The 19744-nt window shown below is 36.8% G+C and overlaps 1 protein-coding gene across 5 annotated transcripts in view; it reads left to right on the top strand.

Moving 5' to 3' along the window:
- Window positions 1-19744, top strand: part of ZBBX (zinc finger B-box domain containing) — a 117704-nt gene that overhangs the window by 65557 nt on the left and 32403 nt on the right. For all 5 annotated transcript variants that reach the window (XM_021069757.1, XM_021069754.1, XM_013982177.2 and 2 more), the window contains 4 exons: window positions 6269-6389; window positions 17666-17775; window positions 18108-18208; window positions 19386-19465. In XM_021069757.1, coding sequence (XP_020925416.1) covers window positions 6269-6389; window positions 17666-17775; window positions 18108-18208; window positions 19386-19465 — 412 coding nt within the window. The remainder of the gene's footprint in view (window positions 1-6268; window positions 6390-17665; window positions 17776-18107; window positions 18209-19385; window positions 19466-19744) is intronic.

The raw sequence follows: 19744 nt of genomic DNA, 5'->3' as shown, positions 1-19744 counted from the left end.
AGGGGGATAATTAATTTTTTTGTTTTTTCTTTCTTTTTGAAGAAATATTTCTTGTTTTTATTTTTCCTTGGTGATTTTCACACCCATATTCTAGACAGTGAAGATCTAGATGACTGAAGTGTGCTGTGTTTCCCAGTATCTATTAAGGGAAATCACACTTTTAAAAGTACTCAATTTATTAATTTTATTACCCAGAATCTTGAGACATCCAATTGCTTTTCATTAAAATAAAATGTTAGTAATACATTTAAATCATGTAACTTAGTTGATAACATCCAATTTTATGATTTTTATTTTATTTTTTTTCCAATGGAGGAAGTCCCTTGATTATTCTTCTTTTGTAACATGGTTAATTCCTACTGTCAAGATATCACTTGACTTCTTCCCAATTAGAATTTGATTTTTTACTAAGTAATGTTATCTCCTTCAAATATTTTTCCTATATTTGTTAATGATGCATCAATTTTGTTAATATTTCTGAATTTATTTTTGTATCCTTTTTTATTATGTACCTCAGTATAACTCTCATTGACTGTGTTGTTTTATGTGCTCTTTTATTTGTGCTTTTACTTTTTTTTTTTTTTGTCTTTTGTCTTTTTTTTTGAGGGCCACACCCATGACATATGGAGGTTCGCAGGCTAGGGGTCTAATCAGAGCTGTTGTCACCGGCTTACAGCAGAGTCACAGCAACGTGGGATCTGAGCCGTGTCTGCGACCTACACCACAGCTCATTGCAATGCCAGATCCTTAACTCACTGAGCGAGGCCAGGGATGGAACTCTCAACCTCATGCTTCCTAGTCAGATTTGCTTCCACTGCGTCATGACAGGAACTCCTGTCCTTTTACATTTTGATGTTTATTTTCCTTTTCTACTTTGAAAGGGACTAAGTCTTCTATAGAAATCCACCTGGAAGACATAGTATTTAAAAATAATAGGAGAACTGATGTGTTGTAGCTGAAGGCTGAAGATGATTGTGGATGGAGATGCTTAAATGGAATTGAACTGCCTGATTTCAGAGGAATCATGGCAGCCTGGAATGGTATAAGCCAGATTTTGGCATATAATCATCAAAGTTGTAGTGGAAAAATTACCAAAATAAAGGATAAGAAAGACTAGTGATTGGAAAGTTTCAGTTCACAGAGATCTATAATACTAATTGGAATATGTAAGAATTAAGGAGTTGTACAGTCTCCTATTTTTTCTTTCTGAGGAGAAAATATTTACACTTGATGCACAGAGACCCAATTTGAGCTACTATGTTGGGGGTTCAGGGTTTTTATGAGGTTCTTGTCCCTAAGCCACACCATAGATCTGGAGTCCCTTAATTTAGATAGAAGCTGGGTCCTTCTGCAGGATTTTGTAGTGTGGCCACAAGGGTATACTATGTATCTTCCTCTTAGCCTTCACTACAAAATTTTAACTATTTACTAGGATAAACATGCAATGAGGAAATGCAATGCCAAGACCTGCAGGGGGATATTAGATTCTGGGCCTAAACTGACATTATCCCTGGTGATCCTAATTACCACTGTAGTCCATCAGCTAGTCTCAGAAATTTAAGGAAGTAAGGTGATGAGTGGAATCTTTATTCTGTCTCATAGTGCATTGGGACTGTGGGGCCATTTTGTGGTTATTTTCTCAGCCCTGATTACATATTGGGGATGAATATACTTAGTAACAGATAAAATCTTTCTATTGAAAGTCTGACCTGTTGCGTGAAGGTTGTTACAGTGGTACCTAAGTATAAGATCCTAGAACTGTCCCTCCACCCCACCATCTTTGCCAATGCTCATGATAAAATACCATGCCAAAAGGCATTGCAATTTCTGCAGATTGCAGAGATTAATGCCAACATCAAAGACTTGAAAGATGCAGGAATACTGCTTTTTATCATATTTCCATTTAACTTACCTATTTAGTGCAAAAGCCAATGACTTTGAAAAATGACTATAGGTTAGAGTGAACTTGGTCAGATGATGATGATACAGGTCACTGTTGCTTTGCTAGATGTAGTGTCTTTACTGGAGAAAACCAACACATTCTCTTTGGGGAAGACAGACAGCTATTGACCTAGTTGAGGGGTTTATTTTTCTGAAAAGTGACAGATTGTAAATATTTTAAGCTTTAAGGGCCTTTCAGAAGTACTCTGCCTTTCAATCATGAAAGCAGACATAGATAATGTACAAACAATTGAGTGTGACTATTTCCCAATAAAACCTTGTTTATGGACCCAAATTTGAATTTTTATGTAATCTTCATATGTCACAGTGTATTATCCTTCTTTTGATTTTTAAGCCATTAAAATATGTAGAAACCACTCTTAGATTGAATGCTCTGCAAAAATAGTTAGTGGGCCAGATTTTGCTACTCCTTGACATATCAAATATATTATTTTCTATTTATATCAATAAATATAATCTGAAATATTTTGATATTATATGGCAAAGGTAACAGTATACCCTCACAATCTTGCTCCAGACTTACATTAGCTCTCCAGCTCTCTAGCATTATGTAAGTCCCAAAGGACCTTGATTGTCTTGCTATTGCACAGAAGATAATGCTTGCCCATTAGACTGATGGCACGATGCTAAGTGGATTTGGTGAACAGGGAGTATCTGTTACAGAATGATTGTATTGTATCCTTTCCATCATGGATGGGGCAGTAATTAGTCCTCATGGGAAAGACTGGATATTTCAGAAAAGGATTTGCTTTCTCTCCCTGTAGTGTATCTGCCAACAGAAGTTTTGTCATCATGGTATCTCACACAACATTGTCTTAGAGAAAAACACTCATTTTATTATGAAAGAGATACAGGAATAGACTAATTTCTGTGGAATTCAATCATGTTACTATGGGCAGCAGTATTCAGAGGGCTTAATAGTTTTGTGGACTGACCTTGCTAAAGGTTCAATGTGGGTTCCAGCTGAGAAACAGCGTCTTTTAAGTTTGGGGTGCTTTTCCTACAGGGTGCTCTGTATTATAAGAAACTCCAGCAAAACTTTCATTATAAAAGAAAGCTGAAACTACCCACTGCCATTTGGGGGCTCATCAGCACTGAATTAATAGTCAGAAGGGGCCACTGTACTGCTGGCCATTTTATTTGAACACAATTACAAAGGAACAATTGGATTGTCATGACAGAAAGAAGATAAACTTCATCTGCAAGCTGTTCAACAGCATACTTAACTTTTCTTTGTTTAGTAATATTGTTCATTGGAAAAATGTGGCAACCCAATGAAAAGAGGGCTTCTGTGGTCTTGAATCCTTTGGAATGAAACTTTAAGTCACTCCACCAGGTAAGAAGATCTTGGCAGAGAGTAGCACAGAATGGTCGGTGAGAGAAGGATACTGTGGTAATCAAGTCAAGGTAGGCTTCCAAACCAGCTACAAAATGGAGAACCCCGGCAGCTATGTTTTATATTGAATGATTGTTTTTTTTCCTGTCTCTTTTACGTGATACCTAATATGACCTGTATTACTGGTATCTAACATTTAAATTTAGGTTCCAGTTGAGAGTGTCACTAAACTGATCTCCCTATGATACAGGATGGCCATAGAACTTTGTGTTAGGCCAGCAAAGAAGACAAAGAATGGCATAGGTATTGGAGGAAAGTTGGTAGAATCTGTGTGGTCAACAGTGTGCTTTCTATGGAGAAATCATAAAGATAAGGACTTCTACTAATATGATTTTTTTCTTGCCCCAGAGTATTATGATTAGGATGTTTTTTGTTTGTATATACTATATGTATATGTTTATAAACATTTTCCTTTTCCTAAGATATTAAGTAGATACAAAAGAACATTTATAAAATTTATATAGCTTATGGAGAAAACAAAACAGAAAGCCCTTTCTCTCTCCCTCTTTTCTCCCCTCTAAGAGATTATCACTTACTTGGGTTTTGTGTTTTTTCATTTCCTTGATTTCCTTGTGGTTTACTGCATGTGTGTATGTCTAAACAATATATTGTTACATTTGCACATATTTGAACATTGTGTAAGTAAAAAGCCAGTGTATGTATTCTTTAATTTAATCAATATTATTTATTGAGATTCACTCATGAAGATGTGCATTGTTGTATTTCATTCATTTTTACTGCTAAAGAGTCATCTGTTATATGAACATACCTACTTATCTGTTTAAACACTGATAGTTTATTAAACTTTGATCTGTTTAAACATTGATGGTTTTTATTATCACAAGTACTGTCTGGTATGAATATTCTTGCACAGGTCTCATGATACACCTGTGCACTCTTGTCCAGGTGTCTGTTCCTGGAGGTAGAACAGCTGGGTCTGAGGGTGTGCATGTCTTCAGCTGTACTAGGTAAAGCTGAATTATTTACCAAAGTACTTGTATCAGTTTATGCTCCCACCTCCAGTGTATAAGAGGTATGGCTGCTTCCCATTATTACCAACACCCAAATTGTCAGATTTTTTTAAACGTTGCTGATCTGATAAGGGTGATATTGTATATTTAATTTGTGTACCTCTTTAGAAATGACATTGAATATGTTTTTCTCTGTTTCTTGGCCATTTAACATAGTAGCACACTTGAATTTTCATTTTTCAGTTGTCTCTGTTATTGATTCCTAACTTCATTTCATTCAAATGTAAATTCTCACTTCCTTCAGTATGAAAGGCGGTACTTACGATGGCCTAGAAGGTTCAATGTAATCTGAAGTACCTATCTCTGTGATCTCATCTCCCATTACTCTCCCTCCTTGTTTTGTTTCAGTTGTACTGGCCTCCTGGCTATTCCATCAGAGGCCTCAGGCACATTTTTGCCTTAAGACTTTTGCAGTGTCTATTAAGAAAAATACCACCATCCCATCCCATCATTATGAAGAGAGCATCTCACACAAATTCTTACAAAATGCAGCCAGGGAACCAGTAAACAAGGGAGCAAACCAAAACCTAAGTTACCTAGCATATGTGGCATTTTTCAGGGAAACATGCCTCATAAATCCATGTGTTCTAGATTTGTTTTCTATAGGCAATTCAAAACAAAAGTTATCCTGCTAAATGCATTACATAGCTAAAGACACTCTTTCTAGAAAACATCATTAATTTACCAGAAGGTCTAGTTATTAGCATATTCACAAGCAGGTTAACCCAGGCCACCTGCCATCTTTATTTCTGGGAACATGCCATTGTGATGAGAGAAGAGTGAATCACAGGCCAGCTGCTTCATCTGCTTCCTCCTCATCACCCTTCTGGACTTGGTGGTTATCTTGCAAGCCAAGTGGCTCTTCACCATGACCTAGGGAAAAAAATAAGTGAGTCCTCATTTTTTTTTCTTTTTGCTTTCTGGTGGAGAAATGTTTTGTTTTCTTGTGGAAAGGAGGACTCACAGTAGACAGCTTTTTTTAATCCCCCATAACTTTCTCTGGTCCTTGATGCCTGCTCTTTCAGTTAATGCATTCTGATGGTGATTCTCAGAACATCCTCTAATTGCTTTCTTTGGAATTTGGGAGGAATTACACTTTATTCACTTTGGGAAGAATAGGAGTGGGGTTACTTACATTCTTTTGGTTTATTTCTATTCCTGGCATTTAGCTCTTTCTGAAAGATATTCATTAAAGGATACAGTGTGAGCTTGGGATTATTCTCTACTTTAGACTATAAAATTAATTTTTTCCCTCTTTACTATTTCCATTTCTTTTCCAGCATATTAAGAGGAGTAATATTTAGGAAGGTAGAGAGACTCGTGACTCTGGATGTACACTGCTTTCTTTCCCAGAAATCTCCATCAGTTTTAAATATCTCTGAGTAGTGGTTCTAATTTAGTAGTACTTCAGAAACATCTTAAGCATCTGGAAGTAAATTGCCATGTAGATATAAATTCATGAGGACAGCTATCTCCTCCAGGTGCCATTCTGAGTTATTTATTTTCTGTTTCCCATAATGTGTAAATATTATTGTCAGTGGCTATAACACATACCTTTATGTGTGTGTGCATTTGTAGAATATATAATGAATCTGTTTGTATTTATTTTTATTGTTTAAAATAATTAGTTGCTTTAAAAAGCTGTGTGAATCAAATTTTTTTATTTAAAGAAATTATTGAAGAAAACCATCTATACATTAATATAATACATCATCAATATTTAACACATTTGCATAATTTAAGCCTAGAACTATTGATTATATAGGTAAATATCAAAGCACATTTGCCTCAAAAATGGTGAGTTTTGCCTCTTGAGCAAAGTTATGGTAATTTATAGACTAGCTTGTATTAATTATGTATGTTATGTTTATTTTTATAGACTCACTGGAAGAGTGTGAAGTACAAACTAATATGAAAATTTGGACAGAACCACTTACAATTGAATTTAAAGAAGACAGTCTATCCTATATGGAAAAATTATGGCTTAAAAAACACAGACGGTATTATCTGAATTTTTGTTATTAGAAATGCAAAAGCTATTTACAAAGCTATTTACATTCCTTGCTTGTGTGACATGCTTTTTTGCAATAATTTTACATATGTGCTTCCCATTTGCATAAATAATTTTAAAGCAATGTTAAATTCCTGTGAAGTTTCTACTGTTCTGATAAGAATTTTTATTCAATTTATGTATGTAATCCATGATTGATTTAGGGTTTGCCTTGAGAAATAGAAATGCATAGGTGGGAAAAAAGGCACACATATGGTATAGAATTTAAGAATAATCACAAAAATAATGTGATAAATGAAAGATTACTCTGGAAAGGTATTGCTCTCAGTTTTTTTACATTGGCATAAATTTTTGAGGCTGTACTTTTCAGAATCTACCTTTAAGTTAATCAAACCTTTTATTCTTTTATTCAAAGAGTATATCTTTAGATGCACCATTTCTTAAACCGTTTAAAAGTTACAGTATTAAATAGCAAACATAAATTATGACTGAATACATGTTAGAGTCATTCGTAATTGTGCTGTGATAGAAGAGCCATATTGAGAGGTACCTTTAAAGGCCATGAGTTCCGTTTGCCCTTGTAGCAGTACTACTTACACTCCTTTGTGCCTACAAATCAGCTAGAGACTGGCAAAATCCAAATTCTTCTTCAGTATGTTTGGGCGGAGACAGATTTTGCATTTCTTGGCATGAGTACGTGCCAGGTATTTCATAGAACACATTCAATGTGGGCCTATCTGGTGTTTTTTCATAATTAGATTGAGGTTGAATATTTTAAGGAGGAATGCCACAGAGAGGGCATGCCCTTCTCAGTGCGTGATACCTCAGGATCATACTGTTGGCAAATCTCATCACCAGGCTGTTAACCTTAAGTGCATCATTCACATGGTGTTCACCCAGGTTCTCTGCTATAAAACCACTCTTTTCCCTTTATATCGTGGTCTGTTCAGGCTGTTAGATTATCATAGACTGAGTGGCTTATAAACAGCACACATTTATTTTTCACAGTTTCCTAAGGCTGGGAAGTCCAAGATCAAGGTGCCAGCAGACCTGGGGACTGGTTCATAGATGGCTATCTTCTCCTCACAGGGCAGAAGGGGTGAGGGGTCTCTCTTGGGTTTCTTTATAAGAAATCCCATTCATCAGTGCTCTACAGTCATGACCTAATCACCTCCCAAAGGCTCACCACCTAATACCATCACCATGGAGGTTAGAATTTCAACAGATGAATTTTGTGGGGACACAAACATTCAGAACAGAACTTTCTGCTCGTGGCCCTCCACAGTTTATGTCCTTCTCACATGCAAAGTATGTTCATTCTATACTTATAGCCTCCAAAATCTTAACTTGTTCCATTATTAATTCAAAGGTCTAAAGCCTTATCTAAATATCATCTGAATCAGATATGAGTGAGATTCAATGTCTGATTCATTCTGAGAACAATTGCTCTCTGTGAACCTATTAAATCAAACATGTTACATGTTTCCAAAATACAGTGGTGGGTCAGGCATAGTATTGATATTTTCATTCCAAAAGGGAAAAATTGGAAATAAAAAGGAGTAACAGGCCCCCAGGAGGTCTGAAACCCAATGGGGCAAATTCTGTTAGAACTTAGGTGTTGACAATTATCCTCTCTGTCTATGCTCTTCCATCCAGGCCCACTGGGCAGGAAGCCCCACTTCTGGATGCACTAGCGCAGGGTCACCAGGGCAGTCTTTACCCTGCAGTTTTCCTGGGCTTGCTCTAACAGAGGCTCTCTGAAAAGGGAGGGATAGACCTGATGATTTCTGAATTGCCTTCAAGATCGTTCTCGTTTCTAGCTTGTGATTAATTCTGTCTTGTGCCGAGACCAGCTCAGCCGGTGAAGGCTGAAGAACAGGTGCTGTGAAACTTAAAAGATTAACATAAAACAAAACACAGAGACATTTATCTTAATTACATGTGGGGACCGGGGCACTCAAGGTCTCAGGGACTAAGAGCGCCGCCTCAAAAAACCACACAGGTTTTATTGTGCTCTATAAGATGACATCAAGCGAGGAGGGGGCTGTAGGTGCAGGATATAGTGTTTTATTTATTTTTTAAAAGTCACATAGCTGGTAGTTGATTAAGCTTTTACTCTAACCTTTAGGCATCTAACAGTCATTAGCATTGAGGAAGCCTGGCATCAGCTATCTATGAATAGCATCTAGAGAATCACCATTGTGATTCTGCTGACAATCTGTGTGCCTATCTGCAACAACCCTGCTTGCCTACGTTTGCACCTCATTCTCCTTGCTAATGCATATCCTGTTAATGACCCCTCATAAACCCCTTAGGACCATGAGGCTCATCTTCCTCTTATTCTTAACAGGACATATCATGCTGTGCAAACGGCATGCCTAGACCAATGCATTAAGTCCTCATTCAGCTGACCACATGAATAACTTATGCCTTTAGGTCTTTGTTCTTAAGCTTATGTTATTTACCAGCACTGTGACTGTTTTTCAAGCAGGAATATAGAGTAAAGGTAAAGCAGAACAAGATGGAGTTTTCAGCATAGAAAATAGAAACAGAGAGGCTAAGAAAAGATTGTAGAAACATGTCTCCCAACAGTCTTGAAGTCATTTCTCTCTTATTGCATTTTGCTATGAGCAGTCAAGAGAAGCCAGGCCTCTCCCTTAACACTTTGCTTAGAAATTGCCTCAGCCATATATCTAATTTCATAACTCACAAGTTCTACCTTCCATAAAACATTAGGACATGAACACAATTCAGCCCAGCTCTTTACCAATTTATTAGCAAGGATTGCCTTTCCTCCATTGTCCAACAACTTGTACCTTACTTCCATCTGATACTTCATCAAAATGACATTTACCATCCATATTACTACTGCCATTCTATTCAGAATTACTTGGGTATTCTCTAAGACTACTGAAGCTTTTTCTAAAACTCTCTTCTTTTTTGTGAGCTCTTATCAGAATTGTCTTTAAAGGTCTATTAATAGCAATGTAGCTTTTTTCTAGCATGAACTTCAGACTCCTTCCAGCCTAGTTCCAAAGCTGCTTTCACATTTTAAGGAATTTTATAGCAGCCCCCTCTTTTGGTACCAATGTCTATCTTTGTCCATCTGGGTTGTTATAATAGAATACCATAGACTGGGTGGCTTATAAACCACAAACATTTATTTCTCAGTGTTCTGGAGGTTAGGAAGTCCAAGATTAAGATACCAGCAGATTCAGAGTCTGGTGATGGCTTACTTCCTGGTTCATAGGAAGAATCATTTTACTGTGTCTTCACAGGGCCCTCCTGGACCCCTTCTTCTTTTTTTTGTTAATGGCTACATCTGTGGCATATGGAAGTTCCCAGGCCAGGAATTGAATCCCAGCTGCAGTTGTGGCCTATGCCACAGATGCGACAAGGTGGGATCCTTAACCCACTGTGCTACAGAGGGAATGCCAAGCCTCTTCTGTAATTTCATGTAGGTGCTCTACCTTCATGACTTATTCACCTCCCAAAGGCCCCATCTCCTAATACCATCACACTGAGTGTTAGAATTTCAACATTTGAATGGGGGGGGGGGCATGGTCACATCAGAGTAATTAATAAATATTTCAAGGGAGATACTTTGAGACTTTGAGATGATGCAAAATTCCATTTTCCTTAAACTTTTATCTACCAATTTTAGCTTTATTGGTGGATTTTTGCCTGTAGCCATAATTACTCTGTTGCTCTGTTGGTGATTTTCTATTTCCCATATTCCTTCTACATTTATTAATTGCAATTACTTGAGGAAGAAAATCTCTTCTACCACTTTCATTTATTTATTAGTTGTTTATGTTGGTTCATAGATGTTTATTTTCTTTGGATTAATATCCAATACTATTTTCATTTATTTTGTGACTCAAATTATTACTACTTTGACCACTGAGAGCTCTTTCAGGGTGACTCCTCTCTTCTCCCAATATGTCCTTATCCTTTTGTGTTTGTTTGTTGATTTCCATTGAACATCTCTTTATTTTTCTGTCATCCAAAGTGCATTTCCCTGTCCTAACCTAGGAATCATTTTTCCAAAGAATCATCATTACTTTTACTGGAGACTTATGCAGAACTGAAATCTTGACTTGGGTGTGTACCTTGTCATAGGTCCTAGGTTTTCTCAGAGAACATCTAGGGGATATAAGTGTATGAACTAACTCAGTGTACACACACATCTAAATTTATTTCTGCACCTGTCTACCTGGATATCTATTAAGTAAACATGAGTTCATGTTCATACCTCAGACTCCAGACTGGCATCATGTAGTTCACTTACATTGTCTCTTTGCTTATTTGTATTTTCTTTCCTGCAGTGAGGAGAATCTTGGCCCTCAGTATCTATAATATATTTATTAATTTGTCACACCTAATATGTATATAAGGCAGTTTCAGAATTGCTAACTAATATCACCGTGAGAAACAAATTAACCAACTAAACTACCCTGTTTGTGTGCAATGCTTTCTATAGTATCCAATCAAAATTCTGCTTTCTAAAATTGCTTAGGCCATGACATTCATTTCTTTCCCACCTCCTTTAAAGTGGTTCTACCATTCTTTGGGGTACATGCATATCTTGAGCACTTTAAAAAATTTGAGCAGTTGTCTTGTGTACAGTTCTGTGGGTTTTTTTTTTTTTTCTGAAGCTTAGAGCCACATATTCTCCACAGTAGCACACAGCACCCCCAAATTCCTATGCTTCTCCCTTTTTAGTTAACCCTTCTTCCTCAACCCATAGCAACCACTGGTGTGTTTCCATCCTTATATATTTGCTCTTTCTGGAATGTCATATAAATAAAACTGTAATATGTAGCTTTTTGTGTCCTTCATTTAGCAATATGCATTTAAGATCTATCCATGTTCCTGAGTGAGTCAAAGTCTGGCCCTTTTTATTTGCAGAGTAGTATTTTGCCATCATGATGTATACTTTATCCATTCATCTGTTAAGCAACATCCTGCTAGTTTCTAGCTTTGGCAATTATAACTAAATCTGTTATAAACATTTGCATATAAGTTTTTGTTTGAATATAGGTTTTTAAGTCCCTGGGTAAATACCTGGACCAGGTTGGCTGGGTTGTATGTTAAGTGTATATTATCTTGATGAGAATCTGCCAAACTATTTTTCAAAGTTTCTGTACAGTTTTGCTTTTCTTCCTGCAATATATGAGAGTTTTAGTTGCTATCCATCCTTGCCAGTGCCTGGTATTTTCAGTGTTATTTTGCTTTTTTTTTTTTTTTTTTTTTGAGGGGGGCGGTTTGCTAATTGTTTTAATAGGTGTGTAGTTGTATCCCATTGTGGTCTATATCACAGGGTTTTAAGTTCATTCATTTACTATTCTGGTTATTCCTATATAACTATTGTCCATGTTGTCTATATCTCTTTTAAAGTATGATGTCTATAATGGTTTTTCAGGTGTGAAACTGAGTAGTGTATATCTGTCAATTGCCTCTTTCCAGCTTGGGAATTAGTACATAAAAGTAACCCCAAGGCCACTTATCTTTTTCAGTGGCTGCCTTTCAAGGCCTTTCAGTTGAATTTCTTAGACTATAAAAGAATGACAATTTTGTTAGTAAATGACCAGCATCATTTGTGCTTAAGCACATCCTAGAAGCTTTAATCAGGGGTGCATGAAATGCTGAGCTCTGCTGAGTACTGAATGTTGGCAAATTTTCTTAGTAAAGAAGAATGGTTAGTGAAAATATTCACTAAAGTCTTATTTGCACAGCTCCTATGTTTTAAAATTTTATTGGTATATAGCTGACTTCCTGTGTTGTATTAATTTCAGGTGGACAGCAAAGTAAATTGGTATACATATATATATACAGAGAGAGAGGTGTATATATACAGTTTTTTTGCATTCTTTTTTTCCCATATAGGCTATTATAAACAACTGAGTATATTTCCCTGAGCTATACAGTAGGTTCTTATTAATCATCTATTTTATACAGTAGTGTGTATATGTTATTCCCTACTATCTCAATTCCTCCCTCCCCACCACAGCTTCCCCTATGGTAACCATAAGATTACTTTTTTTTTGCTTTTTAGGGCCACACCTGTGGCACTGGGACGTTCCCAGGCTAGGAGTTGAATCAGAGCTGTAGCTGCTGGCCTACGCTGCAGCCACATCAACGTGGGATCCGAGCCGCATCTGCGACCTATACCACAGCTCAAGGCAATGCCTGATCCTTAATCCACTGAACGAGGCCAGGGATCAAACCCACATCCTCATGTATAGTAGTTGGGTTCATAACCTGCTAAGCCACAATGGGAACTCCCCATAAGATTCCTTTTGAAATCTGTGAGTTTGTTTTTGTTTTATATCAGTTCTTTTGTGTCATTTTTATTAGATTCCACATATAAGTGATATCATATGATATTTGTCTTTCTCTGATGCATTTATGATCCTTTGTTTCAGAAGAGTTTCCTATATTGTTAACCATAATCATGGTTTAGACTTCATTCCTGCCTATAAATGTCATGTTTTATAAAAGGCTTTAAGGCTCATAAATATATGTTCTATTGAGTTTTGGTTTTGTATTTCTTTTCTCATTTGTAAAGTAATATTTTTGTACTTTACCTGCCAATTCATAAGTGTTGATAGGTATTAGTGGTGATCTTAATATTTTCGGTGGATCTTTTTTGTTATTGTTGATGAGATAACATTGGTTTATAATATTTTATATTAGTTTCATATGTACACATCATGTTCATCTTCTGTACACACTACAGTGTGTTCATCACCAAAAGTTTAGTTTCTATCCATTACCATAATATTGACCACCTTTATTCATTTTGCCCACTTCCATAACTCCTCACCTCTGGTAACCACTAATCTGTATTGCTGTTTTTGTTTTTGTTTCATTTATTGATTTTAATATTCCATTTATGAGTGAAAACACTTGACTTTGTCTGACATATTTCATTTATCATAATACTATCAAGGTCTGTCCATGTTGCAAATGGCAAGATTTTATCTTTGTTAATGGCTAAGTAGCATTCCATAGTGTGGAATCTTTTTTTATCCATTTATCTGTTGCTGGGTACTTAGGTTGCTTCCATATCTTGCCTTTTATATTATAAATAACACTGAAAAGGGATACATATATCTTTTTGAATTAGTGTTTTCATTTTCTTTCGATAAATACCCAGAAGTGGAATAGCTAGATAACATGGTAGTTCTATTCTTAATTTTTTTTTGCTTTCTAGGTCCACACTCATGGCATATGGAGGTTCCCAGGTTAGGGGTCTAATTGGAGCTATAGCCGCCGGCCTACGCCAGAGCCACAGCAACTCAGGATCCAAGCCGAGTCTGCAACCTACACCACAGCTCACAGCAATGCCGGATCCTTAAGTCACTGAGCAAGGCCAGGGATTGAACCCGCAACCTCATTGTTCCTAGTCAGATTCGTTAAACCACTGAGCCATGGCGGGAACTCCTCTATTCTTAATTTTTTGAGGAATATCTATACTGTTTTCCAAAGCAGCTGCCCCAATTTTCATTCCCACCAACAATGTATGAGGTTCCCTTTTCTCCACATCCTCTCCAACATTTATTTCTCCATTATTTGTTGATCAACAGTGTGTTAATTTCTGTTATTTCTTACCATTGAAATAATAGCTATCCTAGTAGGTGTGAGGTAATATCTCATGTGGTTTTGATTTGCATTTCCCTAATGATTAGTGATGTTGGATATCTTTTCATGTGCCTGTTGGCCATCTGTATTTCTTCTTTGGAAAATTGTATATTCAGAGCCTCTGCCTATTTTTAATTGGGTTGTTTAATTTTTTCTTGTTGACTTGTGTGAGTTCTTTGTGGGTTTTTTAAACCACCGAAAGATATTAGTTCCTTACTAAATATAAGATTTGAAAATATCTTCTCTCATTTGTAGGCTGTATTTTTGTTTTGGTGATGGTTTCCTTTGCTGTGTGGATGCTTTTTAGTCTGATGTAGTCCAGTGGTTATTTTTACTTTTGTCACCAATAGATCTTTTAAATGCTAGGAAAGTTTCAAGAAGATCGTATGATTGGGATTTAGAGTATTTTAAGGGTGACTGTTACAAATTAGCTGATATTTCTAGTCCAGTTCCCCTACTTTTTTCAATATATGTACTTCTCTGTTCTAGCTGATCTTCAGAAGTTCCAGGATAAATTTCTAGAATGCTGATTTCTAGACCCAACCCCAGACAGACCTAAAAATCAGTGTTAAGGGTAGGGATGAGATTCTGCATTTAAAAAGACCTTCCATGGTGATTCTGATGCAAACTATATAACACTGATTCACACAATAAATTTAGAACCTCTTATCACAAGAATGATTTGGTGTATTTGGTTTCCCCAAAATGAATTGTTCAATGCTCAATAAATATTTTTAATTTTAAAAGAGGAGAATCTGGTGAGGTAATCCAATTCCCAAGCATATTTCATTTTTTTATTTATGTGGCATGATCTTTTTGTTTTGTTTCATTTGTTTGTTGTTTTTTAGGGCTACACATGCAGCATATGGAAGTTCCCAGGTAAGGGGGTGAATCAGAACTGCAGCTGCCAGCCTATGCCACAGCAACATGGGATCTGAGCAGTGTCTGCAACCTATACCATAGCCCATGACAACGCCAGATCCTTAACCCACTGAGTGAAGCCAGGGCTTGAACCTGCATTGTCATGGGTACCAGTTGGGTTTGTAACCCCCTGAGCTACAACAGGAGCTCCCTGTGGCATAATCTTTTATCAAAGTATTGGTGCAAGGGTCCCAATATCCAGAATATAGACTTAGTTTGTCAGCTAACTAGCTGTTTGTTCATGGGCACATCGCTTGAATTCTCTTGGTCCACATTTTCTCACATGCAAAATATTCAGTTTAGAATATGGGGCCCCGTCAGCTCCAATACGCTATTGTCTGAACTCTCTAAGTCTTTGGTTCAGGGCTTTCCTCCTATAATTAGATAAGTTTTCACTTCAGAACGGGGAGTATTTGGATATTAGTACAGTTAGGTGTATCTGTGATTGAATTTTTAGTACGGTATATCCATGTCAAACTGAAAAGAGTTTTCCAGTGGCCAGATGCCAGTTTTGTCTTTGACCTTTAATCTCTTTAATATTCATTACTTAATTAAATTATGGGTGTAAGATGATAGTGCTCTTCATGGGAGTTCCAAGTGTGGCTTACTGGGTTATGAACCTGACTAGTATCCATGAGGATGTGGGTTCTGTCAGTGGCCTTGCTCAATGGGTTAAGGATCCGGGATTGCCGTGAGCTGTAGTGTAGGTCACAAATGTGGCTCAGATCCCCCCTTGCTGTGGCTACGGCATAGGCCGGCAGCTGTAGCTCTGATTAGACCCCTAGCCTGTGAACTTCCACATGCCACAAGTGTAGCCCTAAAAAGCACTGCCCCCCAACACACAAAGACATGCTCTTCAAAGCTGAATAATGTGTAATGCACATAGTCACAGTTTTCCAGGAGATTATTAAAATTTCAATGCCTTTACAAATTGGGAGAGAGAGAAAAGCAACAGAGAGTAATGATTAAGAGCATGGGCTTGGAAGAGTTCCCATTGTGGCTCAGCAGTAACAGACCTGACTAGGATCCATGAGGATGTAAATTTGATCCCTGGGCTCACTCAGTGGATTAAAGATCTTGCGTTGCTGTGGCTGTGGCGTAGGGCGGCAGTTGCAGCATGGATTCGACCCCTGGCTTGGGAACTTCCATGTGCCACAGGTTTGGCCCTAAAAAAGCAAAAAAAAAAAAAAAAAAAAAAAAGAAAGAGAAAAAAAAAAGAACACGGGCTTGGGAAGGCAGACTGCTTTGGTTTAAATTCTCTTTGTCTTTACTACCTGAATGACTTAGAACAGTTGGTTTACTTCTTCGTGCTTCAGTTTTCTCATCAAACTAAGATAATGCTAGTGCCTATTTATATGCACATTAAGATTCAGTACCTCAGATTGTTTAGAACATAGCCTACCTAGTAAATTTTAAATTTTTTTTTTTTTTTTTTTTTTTTTTGTCTTTTTACCATTTCTTGGACCGCTCCAGCGGCATGTGGAGGTTCCCAGACTAGGGGTCGAATCGGAGCTGTAGCTGCCGGCCTACGCCAGAGCCACAGCAACTTGATATCCGAGCCATGTCTGCAACCTACACCACAGCTCACGGCAACGCCGGATCGTTAACCCACTGAGCAAGGGCAGGGATCGAACCCTCAACCTCATGGTTCCTAGTCGGATTCGTTAACCACTGCGCCACGACGGGAACTCCTAAATTTTAAATTTTATATAGATGTTACTTGCTCATCTTATTAAGAACCCTCTGACTTTTATATGGGGACTCCATGAGCATGCATAGTCTAGAGGAGCCATGCAGCTACTTATATGCTTAGTTAAAAAGTTAATCCCTTCCCCATAATTTGGGAATATCCTCTGGAACCAAATGCACGTGACCTCTAAGAATTCTTGAGCTTTGTTGCCTTGTATTTGAGACAGGTCACATCAGACCCCATTGTTAATTAGGTGATAGATACTGCAGACAGAACACCTCATGCTCATATAATGAGAGCCTATTTTATTGCCCTGTTGGCTTGGTGGAAGTTTAGAAAAATGTCTTCAGGAGTTCCCATCCTGGCACAGCAGAAATGAATCTGACTAGGAACTGTAAGGTTGCAGGTTCGATCCCTGGCCTCGCTCAGTGGGTTAAGGATCTGGCATAGCCATGAGCCATGGTGTAGGTCACAGACACAGCTCAGATCTGGCATCGCTGTGGCTCTGGTGTAGGCTGGTGGCAACAGCTCCGATTAGACCCCTAGCCTGGGAACCTCCATATGCCACGGGTGTGGCCCTAAAAATACAAAAGACAAAAAAAAAATGTCTTCAGTTCTTTTAGAATTTATCAATATAATGCAAAAGCCATGAGATACAACACATATTTGTAAATAAGTTTTTTAAACAGTGTGATATGTTTCATGGACACAATGTGTTTTTTGCCAGAACACTGAATTCTATCACAACTTTGATTTTCATCCTAAATGAAAAACAGTAAGATATGCAATTAAAAATTTCATGGATGTTATTTTGATTTACAAAATTGTTTTAGTAGATAAAGATTCTGTTATATAGTTGGACTTTTCTTCTGGAAATTAGAAGTACAACTATTGTTTGAACATTAATTTCTTAGATTCACTTCCTTGAGAAGTAAATCAAGATCTTGTCTGAGGAGGTTTCCGATAATGTGCCTTAGGCTCTTAATTGCTTCTTTATTGTTTTGTAGAACTCCACAGGAGCAGCTTCAAAACATGGTGCCAGAGACATTCATACCTCCGAGTAAAACCACTGGCAAGGCACAGTGTTCTCAGAGTGAAAATGATGAAGATAGTGAAGGTTAGTTCAGTCTTAATTGGATATGTTCAAATTTATTTCAAGCTATATATACTGAGCATTAATCAGCATCTGCTTTTGGTTTTATTTACTGTATCATTATCAACTGTACTATGTACACTTTATCTCCAGATCAAAATCATGCATACTCTTCTTCCCATTTCTAGTTTTGCTTTGTCTTAGTTTAAATAAGTTTTATTTAAAAATTCAATATTGTAGCACGGAGGGTTAATGAGAAGAACATTCTTCTGTCGTTTCCTGTGTTATCTGAAGATGAATTGCCAGATAAGGTATATTCTTTGTAATCTTGATATTATTTTGTAATCTTTTTCTAGTTGAGGATATCAAAATACAACCCCCAGCTCTTTTTCTGCCAGTAGAAGAATTAAACATAGAGAGACCTGAACCATCTCTAAAAATAGTTGAACTGGATGATGTAAGTACATAATGACCACTCATTTTACTTAACAAGCAGGAAATTCATAACATACAGTTACAACTACATATTATTTTCCACAATATTCTTTTTCATAATTCAACATAGTTTAATAGTTTAAGTTTACCGTTGTTTGAATTTAAAGGTGCCAATAGGAATGAAACAGAGTGTTGTTTTAATGTAGACAGTAAATTTGTGAGCTTAATTGATTTCGTGTCATAGCATGGGAGCTAAGAAGACATCTCACTCATTTAACTTGTAGAAGTGTACTCTGGTGTTTCTTTTACTTAGTGCTTTATGTTATCAGGCTTTTAAACAAAGATTAGACTCAGTATGTGATACCTACTTAATGAAATTTGTATACATTTAGTTTGTTGAATGTCATTTACTACTATTTCCTATTTAAAGGAAATAATATTAAGATTTAGGGGATTTAGTATAATAATAACTTGAATACAAACCTCTAGAAGATACCAAGTAGAATCAGCTGGAGCTAGAGCCAGCCAGAGATGGAGCTCGAGGCTGAAGGTTTAAGTTGTGAAAAACTCGGCATTTCTCTGCCTTTCTAGCCCTGTCACCGCTGAATGTACCACCCATCCTCAGTGTAGATCTCACTGTGGTTGTAACAAAGACTAGAATGTAGGAAGTACCTTTTGAAGTACCATTTTCTTCTTTAGGTTAATGACTTCTGCTGTGTGTGCATGTACATGTGGCATGTATGTGTGTGTGTGTGTGTATGCCTAGCCACATTTTGATTTCTGCTCTGTATAAATTGAAGATACTGAACAAATAAATACATACATGCATATATATGTGTGCATGCCCTTCATTAAATTGTTGATGCATGGAGTAAATTTATGACATGCTGGCTTATGCTGAGCAGAGAATTAAAAACATGAGTCACTAATTTATATGGCACTCAGTAGTCACATAATAAAACCTAAGTTGTTATTTTTTGGTTCTGGGTGTGTTAGTCATGATAAAATGACCTGACACAGCAAAAGCACTCAACAAATATCTATTGAATTTGTTTAGTTCTTCTAGAACTTATGTTCTATGGCACATAGCGTCTGACATTCTTTGTAAAAGGAAAGTTCTCTAAATATTATGTACAAGCTAACTAATATATAATAAACTTACTGAACATACTAATATTATACATCATGTGTTTAATAAGACTTATGAAGAGGAACTTGAAGAACCAGGAAATATTGTGCCTTATAAAGTTGAATTAGCTGATGCAGACAGCCAACAAAGGTAAGATCTTTCTAACTCACTTTTTTTTTTTTTTTTTTAAATCTGGAAACTCTTTAATAAAGGAATCATGGACTCCACCCTCACAGAGTTAATCACCTTCCCAAGGTCCCCACCTTATAATACTAGCATATCTCTAACTTGTTTTTGATATTTATTAAAAACACACAAAAAATCAGCTACCTCTTGACAAATTCGTGACATAAACATGTGACTTTAATGTTAGAACATATTTTACTTAAGCCATTGTTAAATTTGGGTACAATATTACTAATGTTTATC

This window comes from Sus scrofa, chromosome 13 (genome assembly GCF_000003025.6).
Source record: "Sus scrofa isolate TJ Tabasco breed Duroc chromosome 13, Sscrofa11.1, whole genome shotgun sequence".
Classification (NCBI taxonomy): domain Eukaryota; kingdom Metazoa; phylum Chordata; class Mammalia; order Artiodactyla; family Suidae; genus Sus; species Sus scrofa.
This window is presented reverse-complemented; position numbering and strand designations above follow the sequence as displayed.